At 49.7% G+C, this 22,406-nt stretch overlaps 1 protein-coding gene across 2 annotated transcripts; it reads left to right on the forward strand.

Annotated features, from left to right (window-relative positions):
* Nucleotides 1-4,324: 4,324 nt before the first annotated feature.
* Nucleotides 4,325-10,006, forward strand: DUSP26 (dual specificity phosphatase 26). Of its 2 annotated transcripts, none has more exons than XM_040462077.1 (4): nt 4,325-4,626; nt 6,680-6,977; nt 8,431-8,645; nt 9,147-10,006. In XM_040462077.1, exons 2-4 carry the CDS (start codon nt 6,757-6,759, stop codon nt 9,344-9,346), a joined length of 636 nt encoding a protein of 211 aa, XP_040318011.1. In that variant the 5' UTR covers nt 4,325-4,626; nt 6,680-6,756; the 3' UTR covers nt 9,347-10,006. The 2 variants fall into 2 exon arrangements, with proteins under 2 accessions (XP_040318011.1, XP_040318104.1); XM_040462170.1 differs by having other exon boundaries at nt 6,683-6,977.
* Nucleotides 10,007-22,406: the final 12,400 nt, after the last annotated feature.

Genomic DNA, 22,406 nt, shown 5'->3' on the forward strand with positions numbered 1-22,406 from the left:
AAAAAAAGTTATAGGGGAGCCTGGGTGGTTCAGTCGGTTAAGTGGACCGAGCAGACCTCGATTTCCACTCAGGTCATGATCTCACAGTTCATGAGATAGAGCCCCGAGTTGGGCTCTGCACGGACAGCACAGAGCTTTCTTGGGGTTCTCTCTCTCTCTCTCTCTCTCTCTCTCTCTCTCTCTGCCCCTCCCTGGCATGCTCTCTCTCTCTCTCTCTCTCTCTCTCTCAAAATAAACATTTTTTAAGTTATAAATAATCATTTTTTTGTAAACCTGTGAATGTTATGTATCTAGTACCACAAAAAAGGGCAGAATTAGACCAAGGGATTAACAAATCCATAAACCTGGGAAAAAAATTTTTTTTAAATATTTACTTGTTTTCGAGAGACAGAGACAGAGCATGAGAGGGGCAGAGAGAGAGGGAGACAACAGAATCTGAAGCAGCCTCCAGGCTCTGAGCTGTCAGCACCAAGTCCTACACAGGGCTTGAACCCACCACCAAGAGATCATGACCTGAGCCAAAGTCGGACGCTCAACCAACCGAGCCACCCAGGCGCCCCAAACCTGGGAGATTTTAATCCATCTCTCAAAAGCTGATCTATCAAGATTAAAGAAATAAGGATATAGACTATTTTAAAACGTTATATAGGATGAAAATAAAAATAGAAATTTCCATTCCAAAACAGAGATTAACTATTCTCTGCAAGCATGTGCAGGACATTTGCTAAAATTGGCCACACAGGAAGCCACTAAAAAGAAAATCTCAACCAATTTCATAGAACGGACATTGAAAATTAATTCATATGGACTGCTGAAAAATTGAGAAGTGTAGATGTTTTTAAAGCACAAGATAGAAATTATCTGTCATTCCCCTCTGGCTAGAGATTACCTCTTTTAATATTCGGCGTATTTCTTCTCAGTCTTCTTCAAAATGTGTATTTATAGCAGCTCTTCTTTTTATTTTCTTCTTTTTTAAATAGGGACATTTGCTGCATTTTCCCTTTTGATTCTTGCTTTATTTGCGAATAATGTCCTGGTTCATTTCTGCTAGAAGAGCTCTAGCCTCTCTAGAGTTTATTTTCATTCCAAAGTCAGGCTAATTGCTGTAACGTGTGGCTCTTAGAAGAGAGTGAATATTCACAGTGGTCACATGTGCTCACCTTGAGGTAAACCGGAAGGAAAGGGGCTACCGAATGCATTGGATGGAGAGGTGGAGAAGGATGAAGTTAGAGTTGAAGCAAAAACCAGACTGTCACTCTACCAAAAAGACTGCGTACCTCCCCGTTACCCCCAATTCAGACCCAGCAGGAGCCCGGCAGAGGAAATCCGGACACCCGGCTGGCTGACGCCGGAGAGGACAGGCCCACCTATCCCACGTGGGGACCTGGGGGAAGAGAAGGTGCTAACTAGGGGCCCAGGAAGAAGCCGAAGGACGGACGGGCACTGGGAGAATTGAGAGAATGGAAAACTAGAAGAGTAAGTCAGAATCAACACGGGGCGCCTCGAGTCTTCTGCCCCGCCTCCCCTCACCACACCACACGCCCACCGCTAAATAAAGTCGCCACTGTCTGTCCTCTGCTTGCTACCGCAGCCTTCGGGTGAAAAGGCCATCTAAACTGGCGGCAGAGCCCGGTGGACGAGCCCAGGAGCGGTGGGCGTGGCGGCACTTTGGGCGTGGTTGGCGGGAAGCCAAGTGCCGCTTCTGCTTTGTCCGGTGTAGCCGAAAGCCACGCGGTGCGGGAGCCGGCGTCCCCAACCGCGCCAGCCTTCGGCGCGCGCACCTGGCGGATCCTGCGGGTGGGAGCCACGCCCCCTAAGGGCCCAGAGCTCAAGGCTTGAGAATGCCTTCCTTCATGTAACTTACACTACGTGCCTGACACGCAGTGGGGTTTGGTACGTTTTAGCCATTGCTATTCTTTTTCTTTAGGTATGCGTACTTGCTACAGTGATTTGAGGCACAGGCTTTGGTTTAAAACAGTCATGGGTTTAAATCCATGCTCAAATCCCACGTATTAGCTACTTGGCTGCTGCAGGGTAGATTTACCACAACTCTAAACCCATTTCCTCAACCGTAAAATGGAATTAATAATATCCACTTCATGGGATTAAATTAGCTAATCTACGTAGAGCATTTAGCGTAGTGCCCAGCTCACAGTTAATGGTAGCAGTTGGAATTACCATTTAACACATGGTTGTTGGTCTTCCTTCCTTCCCCACCCCCCACTCTCCTTCTTCTCCCTCTCTCTCTTATTTAAATATTTTTGGGCGAGGGAGGCATTTCTTTTGAGACCGTTTGGAGACCTATTCCTATTTTTTAGTAGCCTCATTTTTCCGTCTTAGTTCATCCCCATATAGTGTGTCCATTCATGACTTCTAGTACTGAGAGCAGAGATTTAAAGAAATATAGAAGTAATATATAGTTCATAGGTCCTTTGATGATGTCTGTATCAACACAAAGAAGGAAACAGACAAAAAGAGAGTGAATCTAGAAGGCTTTTTAAAGGATGTGATTCGTCAGCCTCATCTTGAAATATACATGTTTGGAATGAGATAGCCTTGGGTTTCCACCTGTGCTCTGCCATTTACTAGCTGTGGGTGAGTAAACTCATCTAGCCAAGCGTCAGTCTCCTCATGTATTCAGTGAAGGTAATAACACCCACCTAAAAATTGGGTGGGATTAAATGAGCTGATAAATGTGAAAGCCCAAGGAATTGACAGATAATAAATTATCAATACATGCTGCGTCTATTAGTTTCGTCCCCTCTCCTTTCCTACCTTCTCCATTACCTTCTCCCCATTAACTCTTTCTTCCAGCCTCCCTCCCCCTCTTGTCCTTAGTTTGGTGTCATCTGGAAACATAATAAACCTCCTAGTTACAAAGAAAAACATAAAGCCCCTTGAGTTGTGGGTTGATTCCTAGTAATTTAATGGTTTTCTTGAAGATGTTGATCCATGGACAATCTCTATAATAGCCCATAAACATCTGCCCATGAGGTCTATAGCATGCTTTAAAACATATTTTTCCAGCTTTTTGAGAAAAGTGAAATGCAGGGTTGAAATGAAGGCCTTGCCAAAGGTTGAGATCAAGTTCATCTACGACATCTTCTCAACCTACCAACCCTAAAGACTCTGTCATTTAAAATGAGATTTGTCCAGTAATATGTGGTCTTTCACAATTTGACTTATGGCAATTTTTTACTGATTTTTTCCTGGAACGACAGAGTACATTTTCAACGCTCCCAGGCCAAGCCTTTGTTTTAAATGATGAGGATTTCATTTCTTCATGTAAACTCCAGAGCCAAGAAGGCATGGAAAGGAATTGAGTTTGCTTCTCCAGAAGGAAAAGGCCAAGAAGACTGAAATTGGTCTGTGCTGGAACTTCCCCTTTAGCACAGAACTGACCTAACCCAGAGATCAAAGCCTCATCTCCCACCCCCACAGGGAACACAGTCAATCTTGATTTCAGCTACAGTTGCTAATGTCTTCTCATCTGAAACCAGGTCCAGAGTGATCTTATCTACTTCCTGCCTCCCTCCTGCAGACAGCTCTCCTGGAGTCTGCCATCTACCTGGTTTTCAACAGCATCATCTGATGCCATTCATTACCTCCCCCACCTCCGCCATCACACAGTGAACTAGAGACTGGGGACCCCAACACCGCCCTTGCCTTCCACGTGTTGACAATCTTGTAACTGATGAGGTGATTAGAGTAGAAAAGCAAGCCGAGGTAAACCTCACTAAAAGCACAAATGAAGCGGTTTGGGCGTCAATTTCTTCCAGAGTCAGGGGGAAAGTGGCGCCGGCCAGCAGCTGAGCTGGTGGGAGTGGCTAGCTGATAGAAATCCACCGTGCCCTTCTCCATGGTGTGGGGTCACTATCTAGAACAGTTAAGGACATGACCTTTGAGTGCCACTGCCAGGATTTGAAGCTCAGCTCAGCCCATAACTAGCATGTGGCCTGGGCAAATTACTTGGCCTCCCGGAGCCTCAGTCTCCTCTTCTCTAGCATGGGGACCCTGATAATACTCTGTATCTCACAGACCGGTGGTAGGGACAAACGGAGTACGTGAAACACGAGGTCTATAGTAAATGCTAATAAGGGCTACGGATCGGTGTCATTTATGACATGGTGCTCTTGATACGAAAGGGACGAGCGAGGTGCACCATCATGTCTGTGTAATTAGTTAATGCTGCCAGGGGAGGAGCGGGTGTGTTTCAGGCGCTGTCTGGGACGACTTGTATAATGTCATCTTCAAGCAAAATGCCTTGTAATTGGCGCAGCTCCGAAAATACACGTCTGCTGGGGCGTGCACACCGGGCGGGGCTGTGGTCCGTGTCTGGTCTGCAAACACCCGCGGGCGAGCCCACGCTGCGCGTCCACTCGGACCGCTGGGTGTGAGGCTGTGTCTCTGCGTGTCACCGACACACACACACACACGCTGATATGAGCCCTGCTTCGACGTGCGTGTCATGGCTTAAAAATAGAGGCTAATCCGTCAGCCGGTCTCGCAGCGGCGGCGGGGGCGGCGGCGGCGGCGGCGGCGGCGGCGGGAGAGTCATGGCCGTGGGGCTGGCTGCGCCTGCGATCTGCCTCCGGGACTGAGACCCCGCGCCGCGCTCGCACCGAGGTACCGGACTGCGGGGGGGTGGTCGCCTCCCCGGCGCCGAGAGGCTAACGGCTCGAGGCTAGGGGCGGGGTGCGGGGCAGGGAGCGCCCAGGCAGGGGACGCGGGAGCCGAGCTGGCTAAGAGCCCCCCCACCCCCACCCCCCTACCCCGGGCTGCCTCCCTGCTCCCTCAGCGCCTGGCTGTCTGGGCTGGCCGGGGCTCGGGCGACAGCCATGAACCTGTTACAACAGCCACAGCGGACGTGGGGGGAGGGGTGCCGCGGGCGAGGGCCCCTGGAAGCGGCTGATGGGATTGGAGAAGGCCGAGGGGCGTCCCCCCCTTCCCGGGACGGAACGGGGCTTCTCCAGCCCCGGGGAGAATTCGAGTCCCACCGAGCTCTTGCCCACACCTGGTCTCCTTCCCGCTTCCTTTTTGCCATTCAGCATCACACAGGCAGCAGAACCTGTTTGGAGAAACCGAGAAACCGTGGTTTGGGAATAAATTGATGGGGTCTTTAGGCCTAAGGAGACAAGGCAGATGATGATGATGATGGTGGTGGCGGTGGTTGTGGCTATAGTCCCGTATTTCTGTGCTTCTTCAGCCCCAGCCATTGCAAAATTCTCTCTCCCTGAACACCCTAAGATCCAGGCTCCCCTCAGTGGTCGTGATCCTAATGCCCCTGCTTCCTAAGGCCTGTAGGTACATGGTCTCCTGTGGCCTGGGGCAAAGGAGAGCTGGTGGGAGGGGGAGGGGGGCTGGCTGGCCATGAAGGATGGGTTCCCAGAGTGTGTGCAGGTCAAAGATGGCCTCTCCCTACCAGACTTTTGGTTGAGGTGTAGGGGGCAGAAGATCAGGAAGGGGAACCCTTGGGACCAGCCCTCCATCACAGTGGGAGAGAAGGAGGAGGAAGAGGAGACAGGGGGTTTTGCCGAGTGGTCTCTCTGCCTGAAGGGCCCAGGAAGAGTCTCCAAGGCTGGCTCTCTCCCCCACGCTGCGCAGGCTTCCCCTTTCAGAAGGGCCAGCTGGCCAGAAGGGCCCTTTCAGAAGGGACAGAGCCCGAGGCACACATGCTAAGCCCCTCACTGCCAATCCCGTGCCCTTCCTAGGGGTCACTTGACTCCAACAGCAACACAGATGGTCACTGCAGCCTCTGAGCTCCTGGGCCTGGCAGGATCCCTCATCCTTTCCCTGCCTCCCCCTTCTTCAACCCCCCAGCCTCCACCTCTCCCCAACACACCCAGACACACTACTCCAGCCTCGCTTGACTCAGAAATCCTCACATTAGAGATGAGGTTTAATCAATAATTTCTGTACACCGATCGAAGGAGGGTGGTTTGTCTGTCGTGCACATAGATCGGCGCCGCCTTCCATTAGCGCATGCATCCAGCAAGTGTTTTTCAAAAATGTACACTTCCTCTTCTTTGCTAATCCCCACTCACCCCGTCCCCCAACAGACACTTCCCATAGCACGCTTAGTTAGCTCTGAGGCAGTGATAGGGCAGCAGTGGGTTAAAGCAGCCCATCTCTCTGGCGCTGAGGAGACAGGCTTGGCATATGTCATGGCCCCAGCTGCTGCTGTCTTCCTGCTAATTCTCTCTGGGTGGGTCCAAAGCCGCCCCTCATTCCCATCCCAGCTCCCTAAGCTCTCTGCCTGTGGCCCCAGGCAGATGAGACCCAGATTCAGGCTGGCAGGAGCTCCAGCAGTGGGCACGGCCACCCAAATATCAAATGTGTGTGTGTGTGTGTGTGTGTGTGTGTGTGTGTGTGTGTGTGTTTGTGTACTTGTGTCAGGCGTGGGGGTGGAGTGGCGGAGCAGAAAGCCAGCAGCTGGGCATCTCCCTTTCCCCGTAAACAAGGACATGTGACTCTCCCACCTCCTTGCGCGGCTGAGCCAAAGAGCAGAAAGGAGCTGCGGCAGCTTGAAGGAGAGAATAATTGTGGAGGTCCCCCTGCTAGGGCCAGGCTTCCCTTCCCTCCCTGAGGATCCTCTCCCCGGGGCCCAGCCCAGTTGGCAAGAAGGGGAGCCTCTGCCCTAGGCTCACTCAGGTGTGCCACCCATCCGTTCCTCCTCCAGCAGCAGCCACCTGGAGACGGACGCATCCTCACGGCAGCCGCCCCTCCAGCTGCCACACGGTTTCCGCCACCTCTAAGATGTGCCCCGGTAACTGGCTCTGGGCGTCTATGACTTTTATGGCCCGCTTCTCCCGGAGTAGCTCAAGGTCTCCTGTTCGCACTAGAGGGGTCCTGGAAGAGATGCCGGCTGTTCAACATCCCTTCCTCAATGTCTTTGAGTTGGAGAGGCTCCTCTACACAGGCAAGACAGCCTGTAACCATGCCGATGAGGTCTGGCCAGGCCTCTACCTCGGAGACCAGTATGTACCTGGCAGCCCCGGGGTCACTGCCGAGCGTGTGTGTGTGTGTGTGTGTGTGTGTGTGTGCGCGTGCACGCGCGCGCATATGCATGCAAGAAGGAAGGAGAAGGGTGGAGGGGAGGCGCTGACTCGTGTTGTGGGTTTCAGGTTGAGGACTGAGGGGTAGGGGTGCATGGACAGAGAGTGGAGGATTATGAAGATACCCAACTCTGGACAGAAAGTCTCTGTTCACGTAATAATGTCATTGATTTAGCAAAATTAATTATTGAGTGTCAGTGCTACAAACCGGACATAATAGATGACTTCTCTGACCTTCCATCTATTGTGCTGTGATTCTGGGGGGGAAAAAAAAAGGCAGGCAGTGGGAGCCAGGAAGTGGGTAGTAAGCTGAAGGGTTGACCAGGCAAAGCCACGATGTGTGCAGAGGTTCTGGAAGATGGGGGCCATGGAGAGAAGAGCATCACGGGAAGAGTAGTCCTCCCCTCTCTCTCTCAAGGGCGTTACAGTGTACAAGGAGTTTTTCACATGCATTTTCTCTCTTGATCTTCACAACAGCCTTGTGAGGTAGGTACCACTATCCCCAGGTTACAGATGAGGAAACTGAAGCTCAGAGAAGTGGTGACTGGCCCAAGGTCACACGGGGCGTAAGTAGCAGAGCCAGGACTTGCAGGTTCAAGTTCAGTGCTCTTTCTACTTGAGGAGTTTGCACTGGACAGGGCATTTGCCCTGAGATATGGCCATGGTGCCTGAGAGGTGTCTACCACTGAGCTGAGGGGTGTGGGCCAGACGGACACCTGAAAGTGACATCATAAAACGGTAAATGTGGGTGTGGAGTAACTGGTGAAACATGAGAAGGTTCTGGGTGTCAAAGAGAGCGTAAGGTAACAGGGGAGCTAGGTGTGGGAGCAAGGGCCAGAATCACAGCACCTCAAGGTTACCAGGGAGGTTAAATGTGAGCTGGCCCAACAGCCCACCTGATGTCCAAATTCCCTCTGCCACATCCATGCCTCCACACTGACCTCCTCCCTCTACTTGAATACCCCGGTGGCAGGAAAACCATTCTCTGCCAATGATTGAAAACCATTCAATCTTTCTTCAGCGTGATTCCATGGCTGGGACAGACTTCCTTACACAAAGTACAGATCCAGTCAATTCTTCCCATAGATCAAGTCAAACCCCGCCGCCTCAGAGCGCTCAATATTTTATCATGTTTGTTGTTCACCCACCCCGTAGTCTTCTCTTCCCCAGGCAGAACCTCCCCAGTGCTCTCAACCCTTGCTCAAGGACGAGACTCCGGGTCATTGCCCATCTTGGGTCCCCGCTCTGGGTCATCAGTAAGTAAGGCAGACGCATGGAGCCAATGACATTAGCTAGGCAGCAGCCAGGGGGGAGACGAGGGCTCCTCGCCCGAGCCTCGCTTCCCCACCCTCCCTTTAACCTCTACCCAATGCAGGGACATAGCTAACAACCGCCGGGAGCTCCGCCGCCTGGGCATCACCCACGTCCTCAATGCCTCGCACAGCAGGTGGCGAGGGACGCCGGAGGCCTACGAGGGGCTGGGCATCCGCTACCTGGGTGTCGAGGCCCACGACTCGCCAGCCTTTGACATGAGCATCCACTTCCAGACGGCTGCCGATTTCATCCACCGGGCACTGAACCAGCCGGGAGGTAGGAGGGAAGAGAAGGGAGGAAAGAAACAATGGACATTAAGTTAGGGGAAAGCCCGAGGGTTCAAGTATGGAAGAGATTTTAATGACACGACCAAATGCTCCGCGTATAGTATCAAGGAAAGAAAAATGCCCTCAACTGTTTGCAAAAGGCAATACATGAAAAGGAAGGAAGGAGATCATCCAAAATCTTAACAGAGTGGCGATGATAACGCACTCGGAAAATATCCCCTGGGTCCCCATTCTGGGCTAGACCCAGGCTTCTGTCGGTGATGAGTGTCTCCCTGTGACTTGCTGAGCTGAGCTGCTGTGTTGTCCATCTTATTCTGTTTGGGCCTCCCAGGGGGGGCTTCGTTCTTCCCACCGCTAGTCTGCACCCCACCCCGTCTCCCCGCACCCCTCCTTACCTGTCTTCCTCCTCACCTTCCCTACAGCTCTCTCCCTAGCCTTCTCCACCCCCCACCAACAGCCCCACAGCTGCCTCGTGTGTCTGTCCTCGCAGGGAGGATCCTGGTGCACTGTGCCGTGGGCGTGAGCCGGTCCGCCACACTGGTCCTGGCCTACCTCATGCTGTACCACCACCTGACCCTCGTGGAGGCCATCAAGAAAGTCAAGGACCACCGAGGCATCATCCCCAACCGGGGCTTCTTGAGGCAGCTCCTGGCCCTGGACCGCAGGCTGCGGCAGGGTCTGGAGGCATGAGGGGAGAGGAAAGGAAGTCAGGCCAGGTGCATGGGTCCCTGGCTTCCGGCTGGAGGGAGGAGGCCCAGATGTCCCACCGTCTCCCGTAGGCGGGAGAGCGACAGGGCTGAGGCTGCCACCACTGCTGCTATTTGCTGGGAGGGGATGGGGAGTGAGGTCGGGTGATGTGCTGGGTGCCCAGGAGGGAGCTGACCAGGGAAGGAAGCAGCTATGGTGTAGGTAGACGGCAGTCCTGGGATTCAGACACCCTGGATTCCAGCCAGGCTGCTCGCAGTGACCCAGAGCCCCTTCCCCCCATTGTGCCCAAGTGTCCCCCCTCACTCCCTTATCGAAACGAAAGTGCCATCTCTGCCCCACGCCTGCGCAGGGAATCGGGGATGCCGCAGGCACGAACGTGATGGTGTCCCCTTGTGTGTAGACGGTGGTGTAGAGACAGACGGTGCAGAGAGGGTGTGAAAAGCTGTGAGACCAGAGGGAGAAACCCACAGACGTGTTACTCCAAGCACAGGAAGAGGAAGTGTGGGAGGATTGGCGCTGTGCCCGTGGGCGCTGGCTGCGGCCAGAAGCTGCAGAAGGGCATGGCTGGGAGTCTTTAGAGGGTCGCTCACTTGCTGGCTGCAGGTGTCTCCAGGAGAAATAAAGACGGTGGACAAGAGAAGAGCCTTGTGAAGTCATTGACAGCTCGTAGGTGTTCCCCCCCTCCCTTCTGGGAACGCCCGTCTTGCTGGAGATAGCCACAGTTCCTGACTCCCTCACAGTGGTCATAAACCCCCAGTAGTTCTTAGGGATGGTTTCTTTTCTCTCAAGTCCCATTTTACGTGGGCCACAAACGAAATCTTGAATTGCTATTTCCCTCCATGTCCACACAGGGGCAGCAGAGGACCAAAAACTTCAGGCTTGCGACCAGTTGGTGTAGCTGCTGGCCGGGCATGCCCTCCTCCGTCTGCCAAGCTTAACATAGGTCTCTATTCCCAAACTCAGGGGTGTAGGAAATAATACCTTCGTTTTCAAACATTTCTCATTTCTCTATCAAGTCCCCATCGTGATGGGATCGAATATCCATGTTAAATCAACCCCAACCTTAAATCCTACATTCAGGGGTTCGGGTTTTGCCTGGTTACCAACGAGTTGGAGGAGAGGGAAGGAGGCTTGATGTGATTGCTTCTTCTTGTAATCTTTCCAGGCTTGCCTCATTAGAGTATAACAACGTCTCCTTAGTAAACTGATAAAAATTTAGACTCACCCACCAGAGAGAATAGTATGGTCTTTCTGTTCTCCCAGCTGCCAAACTGCCAGCTCCCACGTCCCTCCTTTTAAAAAAGACAAGGTCCCAGAGCAGAATATCTGCAGGAGTAGAAGGAGACAGAAGAGAAAGTGAAAAATACAGGGAAGAGAAATCGCTCAATATGCCTGAAGAGCATATCTTACCCCAAAGTATAGAAACAGAATCTCAAAGCTGGAAGGTACCTTCCTAAATACTCCATTTCCAGCCTCCAACAAGGCATAAATAAATCGCCTGTTTAAAGTCTTTCGTGATCATCATCAGGCACTCGCTTAGACACCTTGGACACCTTTGATAGCTTCCACCCCATTTTACTAGCTCTCGACATGAAAAGGCTCTGATACTGTGCCTGCATCACACAGTCCTGCTACAGTGGTAGTGAGATGAAGCCAAAAGATATGGCAGCCTGGGCTCCGTGGCTCGTAGGGCCTTTGGGCAAGTCGCTTTGTCTCTTCCCCACCTACTCACATGCCATAGTTCTGTCTGCTTCCACGGAGTTGCTCCGGGCATTTGATTAGATATGCAGTACAAAGCTTGGAGCCCAGTCAGCATTTAATAAGTGTTCTTTCTCTTGCTCCGTCCCTCCCCGCGATTTGAAGCCAGCTCTCTGGCTCTCCTGTGTCCTCTTACTTTCCGCCTAGCAGCTCTGATTGTTTCCAAGAGTGCATTTGTCATGAGTTTCCTCCCCAGCCTTGCCACCGGAGGCATCTGATTGTGGCAACCAGCACTGGTCTCTGTGCGTGAAGCTACACCTAGACGACAGGAGACCAGCAGGACCTAGTAGCTGGGACCTCACATTTCTATTACCGTTGAGGGTCAAATTATTCTAAGGGGCAGAGTGAGGTCTTCCTTAGGAATGTGGATTCTAATCAAATGCATCAATTCCCTGTCAGAACTAGGGGCAGGAGGACTCAAGAGTAAGTACAAATAACCCAGAAGTAACACAGGCTCTCAGAAGGACTGTCAGTGTGACCTGACCAGTACAAAGTACGGTAGAGCTGGGACCCCCCCCCCCCACCGTTTTAGTCTAGTAGATAGATTACTCTTGAGGTAACCGCAGCCTCGGCTGTATTCCTGCAGGCTGAATCTGCCTCCCGTAAATCCCCTGGAATTTTTTCAAGCTGAACAACTTGAGAATTTATTTCTAACTTCTGGTAGGAAAGGATAGTTACTAAAGCGTATTTGACCAAAGATGATCCTCACAGAGGAGGTGGCATATTTTTATCATTTAACAAAGCCATGCTTTGCTTTGCTTAGGGAGTCTTACGCCTTTGCAGATATTAAGACACTAGCTCATTTAATCCCCATAAAACCCCTGCGAAAGGTGTCATTGGCATTGCTGAAGAACAGGGAAATTGAGGTGAAATACTGTTCCCAAGGGCACACAAGTAGTAAATGTAAGCGTTAGGATTCAAACCTGGCACTCTGGCCCCAGAAGCTGTGTGTGTGATCATCCTGCTTCTACGCCTTTGGTCCCTAACTCCACCATTTAAGGTTGTGTGTGTGTGTGTGTGTGTGTGTGTGTGTGTGTGTGTGTTGTGGGCCTATAAGGTTGCAGGGAGAGAAGAAGCTGGCCACAGTCTGGCTGTTACACAGATAGAATCAGTGCTCTCTTCCCAAGGGGCTGGCGATGTCTGCTGTCACAGCTGGGTCATGTGCCACCTGCCGGAACCGATGTTGAACGTCCAGTCTCCCTAATCCTCTTCTTGGAAGAAGTTGACCATTTGAACCCAAGCAAAGGGGAAATGCACAGGAATAAGTGAGCCCTTGTTAGATTCAGCCTGTGCTTCCAGCCGGCTGGGCCTCGCCCCTCGGGAGCTGCGGCCCCAGTCAATCGTGTAATCCTGCTGCGCTCCTGCTCTTGCCACCTCCAGCCTTGGCCTGTGCGATGTTGACTCAAGCCCTTGTGGCGAGCCCCAGAGCCTGGGCTGCCTCTGGAGAGAAGGAGGAATGTTTGCCCAGTCCGTCACCCCTGTAACTAATCCCAGCTGAGAAGCTCCACAGGGAGAGGAGCTAAGAGAGAACGGCTGCTCTGAGCCCCGACGTAGCAGATGGATCTGCAACTAGACAGGCGGCTGAGAACTGTGTCTGCCGCATGGAGAGGGCTGGGCCCGGCTGGCCGCGCAGAAAGGCCTCCGCCAGAACAGTGTCTTACATAGAAGGAAGCCTGGCCGGGGAGAACGAATCTGGTTGAGAAGAAAGACAAACCCAAGGCACCTGGGTGGCTCAGTCCCTTAGGCGTCCGACTTCGGCTCAGGTCATGATCTCACAGTTTGTGGGTTCGAGCCCCGCGTTGGGCTCTGTGCTGACAGCTCAGAGCCTGGAGCCTGCATCGGATTCTGTGTTGTCCCTCTCTCTCTGCCCCTCTCCTGCTCATGCTCTGTCTCTCTCTCTCTCAAAATTGAATAAACGGTAAAAAAAAATAATAATAAATAAATAAATAAACATTAAAAAAAAAGAAGAAGAAGAAAGATAAGCCCTAACTGGTGGTTACCAGGGGGGAGGCAGGCGGGGCGGGGGGGGGGATTGGTGAAACAGGTGAAGGAGATCAAGAGTTAAGAGTACACTTGTGATGAGCACCGGGTGATGTGTGGAATTGCTGAATCACTATACTGCATACCTGAAACTAATACAACACTGTAAACTATACTGGAATTAAAAAAGATTGTTTTAGAAATAAATAAATACATACATAAATAAATAATAAATAAATAAAACAAAAGGGAAGGAAGGGAGAAAGAGAGAGGAAAGGAAGGAAGGAAGGAAGGAAGGATCCAGTTCATCATAGATTCCTCTCCCTAGAGCTTTTTTGGAAGATGGAGCAAAGATCCAAACGTTTAGGGAAGAGCCGTGTTCATACCCTAATCCCTGGATCCTATGAAAATGTTACCTCGTGGCAAAAGGGATTTTGCAGAGGTGATTAAAATACAACTTTGGGGGCGCCTGGCTCAGTTGATGGAGGACGCAACTCTTGCTCTTGGGGTGGTGAGTTTGATCCCCATGTCGGGTGTAGAAATTACTTAAATAAATTTAAAAAAAAAAAACCCAAAACTTTAAACTATAACCTTGCATGGGGAAATAACACTGGACTGTCTGGTGGGCCCCATGAACCCTGAAAATCAGAGAACCTCTTCACACTGTAGTGAGAGATTTGACATGGGGGCTGAATCTTCGTTGCTGGCTTAGAAGACAAGGAAGGAGGCTGTGAACAAAGGAAGGCAGCTGGCTTCTAGAAGTGGGAAAAGACAAGAAAACAGATTCTTCCCTGATCCTCCAGAAGAGAACACTGCCCTGCTGACAGGGCTTGATTTTAGCCCAGCGAGACCCATGTCAGACTTCTGATCTACAAAACTGTAAGATAATAAATTCGCGTTGGTTAAGCCATTCACTTTGTGGTGATTTGTTACAACAGCAATGAGAAACGAATATCAGCCCCTCGATTCTCCATGAAGACCTTTCCACGTGGGCATCTAACCACTGGTTTCAAATGCTGAGACTAATCTCCAGCATGTTTTTTTCTTGTTGTTTTGTTTTGTTTCAACTGAGAGCTGGTGACACACTGTAGGGGGAGAAAGATTCATTTGGGAAGGGCTTTACATCAGGGGTAGCAAACTGGCTGCCTGACACCTACATTTACCAGCAGAGGGTATCTCATGATCTGTGCAATGTTTCCACGCCTGGGAAATGTCCCACAAGATGTGGATTTCTAGTTCCTCCTAAACTTTTGAAAGGAACAGTGAGCCTACATTTTCACATGACAATGGTGAGTAGGGGCTGTCCCGTTGGGATGAAGTAATACCTGCTCTCCAGGTCCTCACTCCCCATCACTATGTTCTTACACTGAGCCTGCTTCATTCAAGATCATTTGCCTACACACATGCGCCCCCAATATTTAGAGCAGCGCTTTCAACAATAACCAAATTATGGAAAGAGCCCAAATGCCCATCAACTGAGGAATGGATAAAGAAGAAGTGGTATATTACTCGGCAATCAAAAAGAATGAAATCTTGGCCATTTGCAACAACGTGGATGGAACTGGAGGATATTATGCCAAGCGAAATAAGTCAGAGAAACACAGATATCCTATGTTTTCACTCATATGTGGAATTTGAGAAACTTAACAGAAGACCATGGGGGAAGGGAAGGGGAAAAAGTAGTTTCAAACAGAGAGGGAGGCAACCCATAAGGGACTGTTATACAGAGAACAAACTGAGCGTTGATGGGGGCAGGTGGGGGAGAGAAGAAAACGGGTGATGGGCATTGAGGAGGGCACTTGTTGGGATGGGCACCGGCTGTTGTGTGTAAGCAATGAATCATGGGAATCTACTCCTAACGCCAAGAGCACGTGTTAGCTAACTTGATAATAAATCATATTAAAAAAAAAAAAAGATCATTTGCCTATAGTCCCTGTGGTAAATCAACCCTATCATGGTGTCTTAATATCTTACCAACAAATGTGAGATATTCCTTATCCTAAGAAGCCCAGAGAAGTCCCTTTTGCCTCATTTTTTCCCAATCTCCACCTCGACCCCTGCCATTCTTGGACTGTTCTGCTCGTGGGCAGTCGTCACTAGCCTGCGAAATGGCCTAGGATTGTTCCCTTGATTTGGCAGACGTTTGAGTCCTCTACCAAAGTCTCATTTAAGCGTCTGGAAGCAGCCTGGGGGAACGTGGCTAGTACAGCCCATCCCTCAGGAAGATCCCTTGGAAGCCAGTGGGGAGAACTGGAAAGTGACCTCGGGAAGCAAGGAGAGGAGTGTTTATCAGCCACGTTCTGATGGTCTGCAGACTAAAAGAAAAGGACTCTCGTCCCCCTAGGCGACTTTCCTGGAGGCGGTTTGTACAGTTGAGAATTGAGGGGAGAGGCCTCTCCCTGCTAGTCTCTGGAGTTCCCTCACAAACTCGGTCAGGGCTGGGCAAGTCCACATTCACCACCTATGACCTTGGCAGAGCCTGAGTTCTTAATCCCAGTTGAAGCCAAAAATAGCCCAAAAAAGGCCGAGGCGAGAGGGGTGGTAGAAATATTAACCTGGGAGGAAGACAGGGTCAGCTTCAAGAATTTCCACATCCCCACCTGTGGGACTGAACACAAGGGTAAGGTGTACTGGCAACTTAGAGCACTCCTTCCCAGCTGCACAGCACCTTGGCCCCCGGCCCAGGGATGGGAGGACGCTCACTCGCATTAGGAGAAAGAAGAGATGCGCCACGAGATCAGGAAAGGGTTAAAAGGAAGTGAGGAGAGGCCGGACACCTGGAGCAAAGGCTCAGGGAACCTCTGCCAAAAACACATGCATGTATAGCAAACTCCCAGCTGCCAAACAAGACAAGGCTGTGCGATCCGGCCCAGCTCAGGACACACAGGTGAATGATCACAACCTCAAAAAATACCAGAAGTGGCGGGAATACAGGAGAATCTCTCATTCAGTGACTTTTCTGACCCTGCCTCACAGAGCCCTAGCATTTCAAATAGTTTTCATGCGGCCACCGATGGGGAACAGGTACAGGAAGAGAAACCCTATGGTGATTCAAACAGAGCAGATCTGTTTTTATTTCCTTATGTATGCAGTTTCCATTTTTAAATATTATTTAATAGGGCTGTCTGGGTGGCTCGATCAGTTGAATGTCCAACTCTTGATTTCTGCTTGGGTCATGATCCCAAGATGACGGGATCTAGCCCTGCACGGGGCTCCATGCTGAGCATGAAGCCTGCTTAAGATTCTCTCTCTGCTCCTCTTCCCTGCTTTCATTCTCTCTCTCTCTCGAAAAAAAAAAAAAAAAATATATATATATATATATATACACACACACATATATATGTAATAAAAAGATTCTGCTCAAAAAAAAAGGTTTGTAATCCACCAATCACTTTATTTTGTGTTTTTATTTTTTGATGTCTAGTTATTTTTGAGAGACAGAGTGCAAGCAGGGGAGGGGCAGAGGGAGAGGGAGACACAGAATCCAAAGCAGGCTCCAGGCTCCAGGCTCCAGGCTCCAGGCTCCAGGCTCCAGGCTCCAGGCTCTGAGCTGTCAGCACAGAGCCTGACCCCAGGCTCAGATTCACAAACCAGGAGATCATGATCTGAGTCGAAGTCAGATGCTTAACCAACTGATTCTTCATTTTATAAAGGAGAAAGCAGCCCTGGAGAGGTAACTAACCGAAGTCTCAGAGAGGACACAAACACCAGGACTTGGGTAGGGAGAGACTATTCACAGACCATCCTCCACCTCTTCCTGTTATTAACAGAACCATCCTGAGCTTCAGCAGGACTCATGACTGTCCATCTAGAGACTCCATTTCCCAACATCCTTTGCAGATAGCTGGAACCATGTGACTAAGTTCTCACCAATGGAATGGGAACAAGAGTAATGCTCCATTTCTTACAGAGAAGACGCCGTCCCCCCCACTCTTTCATACCTTCCCTTGGGGTTGAAACATAAGACATGTAGCTGGCAAGCCAGCCTCTAATGTATGAACAAGGGACACATCTCAGGATGAGCCAAGTAGCAAGAGAAAAGAGCTTGAGCCTCTGGATGGCTTTGTGAAGCAGAACTACCTCCTTGCCTTGTACCTCCTTTTCTTGGAATATTTACAAGACAGAAATAAACTAGAGTCTTCTGAGGCTCTGCATTTTTATGTCTCCTTGTTACAATAGCTGCCTGATTTATCTTTTGTTAAATAGCACGTTACCTCCCCCAAACTCAGTGGCTTCAAACAACAAACGTTTGTTGTCTCATCATTTCTGCGGGTCAGGAATTCAGGAGCAGTTTAACTGTGTGGTTTTGTCCCAGGGTCTCTCCTGCGGTTTGCAGCCAGGGTGCTGGCAAGCTCTGCAGTCACTTGACGTTTGACTAAAGCAAAAATATCTCCTTCCAAGTTCATTCCCATGGCTGTTATCAGAGACCTTCATTCCTTACCACACCGCTTTTGCATAGGTGACTGTCTTTTTGTTTGTTTGTTTTAGTTTATTTATTTTGAGAGAGAGTGTGGGGTGGGGGGAAAAGAGAGAGAATCCCAAGCAGACTCTGCGCTGTCAGACGCGGGGCTCAAACTCACAAACCGTGAGATCATGACCTGAGCCCAAGTGGGACGCTTAACCGACCGGGCCACCCAGGCGCCCTGAGTGTCTTTGAAGGAAACTGCAGTACACTTTTACGACCCAATCTCCAAAGTCAAGGGTGGTCACTTGTGCTTCATTCTACTTGTTAGAAGCCCAGCGCCGTCTCAAGAGAGTGGTAACCAGGCCCCACCTCTTCCGGGGAGGAGCAGTCAAGAATTTGGGGACATACTTTCGAAACCACCACAAAGACCGAGCGTGCGTCCTAATTAATACACGAGACGTACTGGCTGTTTGGTCCAATGCTGCTCCTCAGCCATGATACTTCATGATGTAGTTTGGTGGTGATAAGAATGAGCATTTACCAGGGGCTTGAGAATTGAGGGGAGAGGCCTCTCCCTGCTAGTCTCTGGAGTTATTTTGTTCTGTCATATGCCAAGCATTTATCGAATGTTGTTCCTCATGTGACCCTCTATGGTAGATTCTGCTACAAGGTGAGGAACTGAGGTGAGGAACTGAGGTGAGAGCTAAACCTGCTCTCTCTCTCTCTCTCCCTCTCTCTCTCTCAACAATAAATAAACATTAAAAATTTTTTTTTAATTTTTTTAACGTTTATTATTGAGAGACAGAGAGAGACAGACCATGAGCATGGGAAGGGCAGAGAGAGAGAGGGGGACACAGAATCCGAAGCAGGCTCCAGGCTCTGAGCTGTCAGCACAGAGCCCAACGTGGGGCTCGAACTCCCAAACCTCGAGATCATGACCTGAGCCGAGTCGGGCGCTTAACCAACTGAGCCACCCAGGCGCCCCAACATTAAACAAAATTTTTTAAAAGAAATCAAAGTTTGGGGAAATGTGGGGTGCCTGGGTGGCTCAATCGGTTGAGCAACAAACTCTTACTTTTCACTCAGGTCATAATCTCACAGTTGTGGGATGGAGCCCTGCCTGGGGCCCTGAGTCAGGCTCTGAGCTAGGCATGGAGGCTGCTTAGGATTCTCTCTCTCCCTCTCCCTCTCTCTCCCACTGTCTCTCAAGAAAAGAAAAATTGGGGGAAATGTCTAAATTTGTCTAATTTTGAAGTATGTTATGTTCATTTGGGCTGAATTATCACTTTTTAAATTTTTATTTATTTATGTATTTTGAGAGAGAAAGAGAGTGAGTGAGAGCACAGGGGAGGGGCAGAGAGAGACGGAGAGAGAAAAACTCAAGCAGGCTTTGCATCGTCAGTGCAGAGCCTGACACAGGGCTCAATCTCATGAACTGAGAGATCACTACCTGAGCCGAAATCAAGAGTCAGGTGCCCAACCCACCGAGCCACACAGGTGACCCAATGATCACTTTTTAATTATCAGCATGGTTAGTGTTCTCTTCCAGACCTCAGGGCTGGATCAGGAGGACCACAGAAGAGAGACTCCCTTACTGAAGGCGAAATGGGACGGTCAAGTTTTCTGGCCCCATGCTCCTCCACAGAATGAGCTGTCTCTCCCCCCCAAAGTGGTTCTCTAATGCTTGCAAGGCCTTAAAATAGGGGCACATGGGTGTCTAAGAGGATGCTGGGGTAGGGAGGCTCCTTAAATGTTTTCCTGGAGGCTTAGTATTACCCTTCCCTCTTTCCACGGGAGATTTAGAAACATAATTCTACTTCAGCTTTCTCAAGTAACTTTGAATATATAATCCATCATCTTCTTTACTGTTTCAGTGTCTTCCTCCATAAAGTAACCAGATATATCTTCCTGACTCACAAGAGGCTAGGGGTCTGAACGCTCTGGATGGGGAAGCGGGGGTAAGTTACCTAAATTGTATTCACATGATGTGGGAAATCAGCTTGTCTTTGGTAAGACCTTCAGTCTAGAAAATGCTGGGAGACTGAACTAATCTTTTCAAGGATGTGTAAGACCAAAGCCTTTCAACCTGTATCTCTCAATCTAAGCCATCATCCGAGGCACAGCCCTCCTGGCCATCCCCAGGAGGGGTGAGGGTGAGAGGAGACTGCGAAGGGATGCACTGGGCTTCCCAAATTAGAGTCCTTTAGTGCCTCAGGAGATCTTACTGAATGCTTAAAATATCAGGCTTAAAACATACGTTGTTATAGAACATTCTGATGACTGTAATCATGGCCCTCATAGGTGTGACCTCAGATGGTCACTGTCCTGATAGACCAGGTCTTTCCCCATGAGAACTTGTGCTGTTCCTACCTTCAAGGTGTCTTCCCACTTTGGGGCTCTTTAAGAAGGGTGGGGAGAGGAGACATTCCTCACTTCTTGTCAATTTTTCCGTCAAAGTTGGAAAATCTATGCCCTACAGGGACCAACACATACCAGGAACTTAATGCAATCAGGCTCACCTATTGACGCCTTCCCCTTGAGCCAATGTATAGAAAGAATTCTTGCATAATAATTATACACATTTTTAAATCATCAACACTGTCTGGAACATAGCTTAAATTGTATGGTAATTGATACACATGCTTGCACATACATCTATTCCAAAAGTACTTAGTGAACCACACACTGGTCCTACAAAAGTGGTTCCTGCCCTTGAAAAATCTCTTTCGGGGCGCCTGGGTGGCTCAGTCGGTTAAGCGTCCGACTTCGGCTCAGGTCACGATCTCACAGTCCGTGAGTTCAAGCCCTGCGTCGGGCTCTGGGCTGATGGCTCAGAGCCTGGAGCCTGCTTCCGATTCTGTGTCTCCCTCTCTCTCTGCCCCTCCCCCGTTCATGCTCTGTCTCTCTGTCTCAAAAATAAATAAACGTTAAAAAAAAAATTTAAAAAAAAAAAGAAAAATCTCTTTCAAGGAGGGCTCCCGTGAAGGGCTCAAATTTAGGAAATCACTGGAATTATCCCGATAATCCCACAATAGACCACATTTTACATGAGGTGAAAGAAATGCAGAGAGGGACAATGACAGTGGTGAGCCACCGAAGAGATGTATTTTCAGCTGAATCTTACAAAATGCCAGGCACAGAAAGAAAAAGGGCATTCAAACATAAGTGATGCCGTGTACGAAATCACAGTCAAGAAAGAATGTCCTATGTTTAGGGGACAACAGCAATAGCTTTGTGGCTGATGAATAGCATGTGAGCAAGAGAGTATTTGGCATTAGGAAGACAGGCGAAGGCCGGACTGAAACCATCTGAATGCCATACTCTACAATTTGACTTTACCCAGCAAGTAATGGGAACCAATAAAGGTTATCGAGCAAGAGAAGTAAAGGAGCAGATTTACATTTTAGGAAGATAACTCTGGGCCCAGCAGAGAGGACAGATTTGAGAGTGAGATCAGAGCATTATTTCTTTCAGCATAATTGCTTGAGAATTTGGCTGAGGAGGGGTGGGGGAAGGTGGAGACAAAGCATTCTGGAGCCCACCCTGTAACTACTGAATCAGAATCTCTGGGCTCCAGGTCTGGGAGTCTGTATTTGTAACATCTGTAACATAAGTGATTCCTGTGGGCTCTAAAGTCTGGGGTAGAGACTGGAGTCAAAGAGGTCAGTTAGGAAGCTTTTGCAATTGCCCAATTAAGAGATGAAATGAGTTGGATCGGTACATGATTCCAATCCCCCAGACCAGCTCTTAAAGAAAAACAATTGTTATAAGACAATTACGTAATTAAGTGCTAAACTGTTGCATACTGCTGTGTGATCTCAGCCAAGTTATTTAATACCTTAACCATCATGCTTTTAAATGACAAAGCACTCATATGCATAATCTTATTTGAGTGTCACAAATTCCCAAGCGTTAGGGAAAGTGTTTATCACCTTCAATTAACAGATTAAGCTTAATTGGAAGATGAGATTGAGTCATTCTTATTTGTTTGCTTGCGTGCTTACTGTCTGTCTCCTCAGGCACTAAGAATCTCAGGAAGAGTAGAATCCTTCCGTCGCCAGGGACCTAGATGGGTCTCCGTTGTAAACAGCGCTGGGCACGAAGTAGGTTCACAGTGAACACATTCTGTATAAATGAAAGACAGAATGACAAACGGAAAAAAACAAGCGATGCAATGTCAGATAAAAAGAAATTATTTTGGACGGGGAATTAAAACAGTCTCTCTTCCAAGTGCTATTCAACACCTAGGTGGTTCTAGATGCTGAAGATACTGCCCTTAAGGTATTGCCCACGTGGATTTCTGGATTTGATTCTGCTACTCTGGAGCATGGAGGCCTTGACAGATCTACCTTAGGCTTACTCTTTGGCTCCTTGTTTGTAAAATGAGGGGCTGACCAAACATGAGAGGACAACCTGACCTCTTTCCAGATCTCATTTTTGCAATTCATCTGCTTTACTCTCTTGCTTCAGTTCCCCCTTTAGCAGTGAGCGAAGGAACGTGCTGCTAGCCACCACCCAGGACCGAGTCCTGGACCTCGGAGCAGAAATGTAACCCCTCCCTAGAACTGGCTTCTCAAAGAGCTATAGAAATACTAAACAGTAACAGCTCTGGGGGCGGAAAACAATGTGGTACTAATCCTTCGGTTTCCTCCAGGTCCCGGCGGAGGAGGCTGGCCCCCGCCTGCGCCAAGCTTCGCACCGCGCAGCTTGCTTGTCTTTAGAGTTAAGTTTCCCGAGGACCGGGAAGGCGAAAGGGGAGGCGCCCACTGTGCAAAGATGCTCTCCCCTTGGAGGGGGGCGGGCCTGCAAATAATACCCGGGGCCAGCAGGAAGGCTCTCATTGGCCCGAGGGCGGGTGACGGGCGGGGGGCGGAGTTTGCGGGGTGGGGGGTGTAAAAG

This window comes from Herpailurus yagouaroundi, unplaced genomic scaffold (assembly GCF_014898765.1).
Source record: "Herpailurus yagouaroundi ecotype Mexico unplaced genomic scaffold, PumYag 28, whole genome shotgun sequence".
Lineage (NCBI taxonomy): Eukaryota > Metazoa > Chordata > Mammalia > Carnivora > Felidae > Herpailurus > Herpailurus yagouaroundi.